The following is a 3,355-nucleotide window of genomic DNA, read 5'->3' on the forward strand; positions in this document are numbered from 1 at the left end:
ATCAATACTCAGCTTCTGTTTAAAAAGGTCAGAACTACCGCTGCTTGCTCCTCCTCCTCCTACAATGTATAACCAGGCAAGAGCTGAGGACTCTGGCTGGTCAGCTACTCATCCACATTCAGTACAGGACCTGGATTAAGAGGACAACTCCACACACACACACAATGTCAGAAGACAAGGTACAGCAACCTTGGGGTCCTTTGGCTTTGGTTTTGAGGAGGTTGGGAATCTATTCAAGGCAGTGAACTTATACGCTGGCACTGGATGCAGTTACCACAGATCCAGGCTACCTCTTTGCTTGGTCAATTACTAATCCTTTTGGCTACTGAGCAAATTCCATGTTCTTATTCAGTAATCGGACTTTTCAGGATATTTGCTGTTTTGAATAGCTATTGTGAGAATGTACCTACCACCCCCACGATCTGGGGAAAGTTAACAGGACTCAAATCATGAAAGTGAATCTGGAATGTTCAAAAAATGTCCAGGAATGAAAGGTAGTTCTAGATTCAGAGACTGAGAACTGGCTGTTGCAGGTGACCTTGGACCATGGGAAGAAGAAGAAATGATGGGATGAAGCACCATCTGGGGGACTATGACTTTGGGCTGACTCTTAGCTAATACTAGCATAGCCTGTGTTGTATTCATGGCTGTGACAGCATTGCAATCAGACAGAGAGATGCCTTGGTTCTTAAGGAGAGTACCAGTTGAAGTCGTTAGGAATGAGGTGACACAGTTTATCTGCAGCTTAATTTTAAATGGTTCAGACAAACCAATACACGTTAAGAAACCAATGTAGTGAGTGTTAGGTAATCACTGGGGAGCAAAGTGAAGGCTGTGGGGTTTTCATTTCTCTGGTATTTCAATGTCTCTGTAGATAGAATCCTTTTTCAAATAAAACCTTCAAAAGAATGTGTCATTCTTCTGCGCTAAGTTCTCCCCAACCCCTGCATACGGCAATGGTGTAGACGTTGATAAATCTTCACCCCTGTTAAGATACTCATACACTGACCTGGTGAGGCTGTGCTGAGTGCTGCTTTGTGAGGGACACCACGTATTGTGAATCAGCCAGGCTCGGGGGTGAGTTCTAATGCTGTGTGTGCTGCTGGGACTCGGACTAGATCAATCGGCCTTTGTGTTTTCTACACTGTGCTAACATAAGGACTCCTGGTGTCTGACACGGGCAATCTGGGCTTTCTTTTAGTGATCTGTGAATGAAGTGATCTCTTCGGAGTTCAGAGTCAGTAAAAGACAACATGAGGAAGGCTTAGAGGGCAAATGTTTAAATGTCAGTTATGTATTTGTACAATGCATATTTAAAGAATGACCGAGAAATAGAGATTCTGTGAGTACTATAGCTCAGGATAAAGCTACAGCAGGGAGAACTTTAATGATGATTCACTAACACAGAGAACACCGAGAGTGTGGGGATTGCCATAAAGAACAGCATATTCAGCTTTGGAGATCCACTGGAGTTTAAGGGCTTAGGCAGGGGGTGGTGCTCAGGAGAGTTAGAGAGTCAGCATAGACAATTCCTTGATGCACAGAAAGTTCATACAAGGGGTGCTCTCTAAGTTCTCCATTTCTTCTGTTGGAAAATGGAGGTGCCAGATCCACATACTACGGCTTAAGTTCCCTTCCGACTGAAAACCCTACAGTGTGAGACGTAGCTGGCCTTTTTCTAAGTTGGATGTGGACTCACCTTTGGCCTGGCTTTTGGAAGCACGTGGAGGCAAATCATATGCTTTCCTAGTCAATCAGTCATCACTGCAAAGTCTGTTCTTTTATTTAGCAATGGGAGTTTAACTGTTCCCTACTGGGCTATCTGCCCCAGACTGGAAAACCTTCCCTGAGCTTGGCTTCCTCAGCCACCGAGTGCAGATCATCTCTCGGGCTTTGCACGTGGTTCTGGATATTATTAATGATGTATGGAAAGTTGATAGATGGTTGTTGATAAGCCCAGGTCATGACATGACAGTCATATGACTAACAGACCTCCCCTGTGTGCCCTCTACTTGAAGAACAACACAAGATGCCTCCAGTCAACAGTCACAGCATACCCGTCCTGTAATCCTCCTGTCACCTGCTGTCACTGCTCTTCCATAGCTAAAGGAACTGGGGCGTAGGGATACTGGAGGCCATCTAGGACCCCTTTCTCAGTCTCCTGACTTTCTCCACTGCTTGTCCATACCAACAGATGACATATGACTTCTAAGCCACAAAATAAATTCCACATTTTCTCTCATGTAAAGGCTCAGCTACTTCCTTAATTTGTTTAACATTTTTATTCTTTCTGTGTGTGCAGTGTGTGTGTGTGTGTGTGTGCATGAATGTGTCTGTGTGCAAGTGTGATGTGTATGTGGTCTGTATTATGTGTGTGAGTGTGTGGTGTGTATCTGTGTTAGAGTGTGGGTCTGTGTCTGGTATGTGTGTGTTATATTGTGGTATATATGTATGGTGTGTGTCTCTGTGTGTCATGTGTGTGTGTGTGTGTAGTATGTGTATGTTGTGTTGTGGTATATGTCTGTGATGTGTGTCTGTGTGTGTCTGTGTTTGGTATGTTATGTGGTGTGTGTCTGTGTGTGAGTGTGTGTGTAGTAGGTGTATCGTGTTTGTGTGGTACGTGTCTATGTGTGAGTGATTGAGTGGTATGTGTCTGTGTGTGAATATGTGTCTGTGTGTGGTATGTGCAGTATAGAATATGTGTGGTGTGTATATGTGTGTGCAACTGTAGTATGAGGGGTGTGTGTGTGTGTCCAGTGACCATGTGTTCCTGTCACAGTGCACATGTGCACACAAGACTACTTCCAGGAGTCAGTTCTCACTTTCCTCCATGTTTGTCCCAGAATTGAATACAAGTTGTCACCAAGTTTGGTGGCACTTGCCTTTAGCTGCTGAACCATCACCCTGAGCCTCTCGCTATGGTTCTTCTTATTCTATCCTTCTGTGTCTATCTGCAGAACATTTTAAGTTGGACATGGGAACTAGTTTCTCTGACCAAAATTTATTAAGCCCCAAGTAAAAATTGAGTTTTAAAAAATGCTTCCAGCTTAGTTATCTCATGGCCTGTGAAGAAATTTAGAAAAAAAAAAAAAAAAGACCTTAAGATTTTTTTTCTACTTGCCTTCTGTACAAGTTCTGTCCATTTCCACATTCCCCCCCCCCCTTATTCAAGCACTGACAAACAGCAGGGTCTTTTAGAGAATAGGCAAAGCCTTTAGAGATCCAAGGCCTCCACTGAGTGAGATCCCCGCTGAACTGCTTTCCTTAGCTCTGCCTACCTGCTCCCACCGAGCACTTTGCCATTAGAATGGGTGAATGGGTGTAGGTGGGACTTTTTTTTTTTTTTTTTTTTTTT

General features: G+C 43.8%; 1 protein-coding gene across 3 annotated transcripts in view; it reads left to right on the forward strand.

Annotated features, from left to right (window-relative positions):
- Slc2a2 (solute carrier family 2 member 2) overlaps positions 1–3,355 on the forward strand; it is a 33,615-nt gene that overhangs the window by 2,217 nt on the left and 28,043 nt on the right. Inside the window, exon 1 of one of the 3 annotated variants that reach the window (XM_021158043.2) lies at positions 48–179. The exons of the other annotated variants lie outside the window; for them this stretch is intronic. Coding sequence (XP_021013702.1) covers positions 165–179 — 15 coding nt within the window. The 5' untranslated portion in view covers positions 48–164. Of the gene's footprint in view, positions 1–47; positions 180–3,355 lie in introns of those variants that run through there. 3 annotated transcript variants of the gene reach the window in all.

Source organism: Mus caroli, chromosome 3 (assembly GCF_900094665.2).
Source record: "Mus caroli chromosome 3, CAROLI_EIJ_v1.1, whole genome shotgun sequence".
Taxonomy (NCBI): domain Eukaryota; kingdom Metazoa; phylum Chordata; class Mammalia; order Rodentia; family Muridae; genus Mus; species Mus caroli.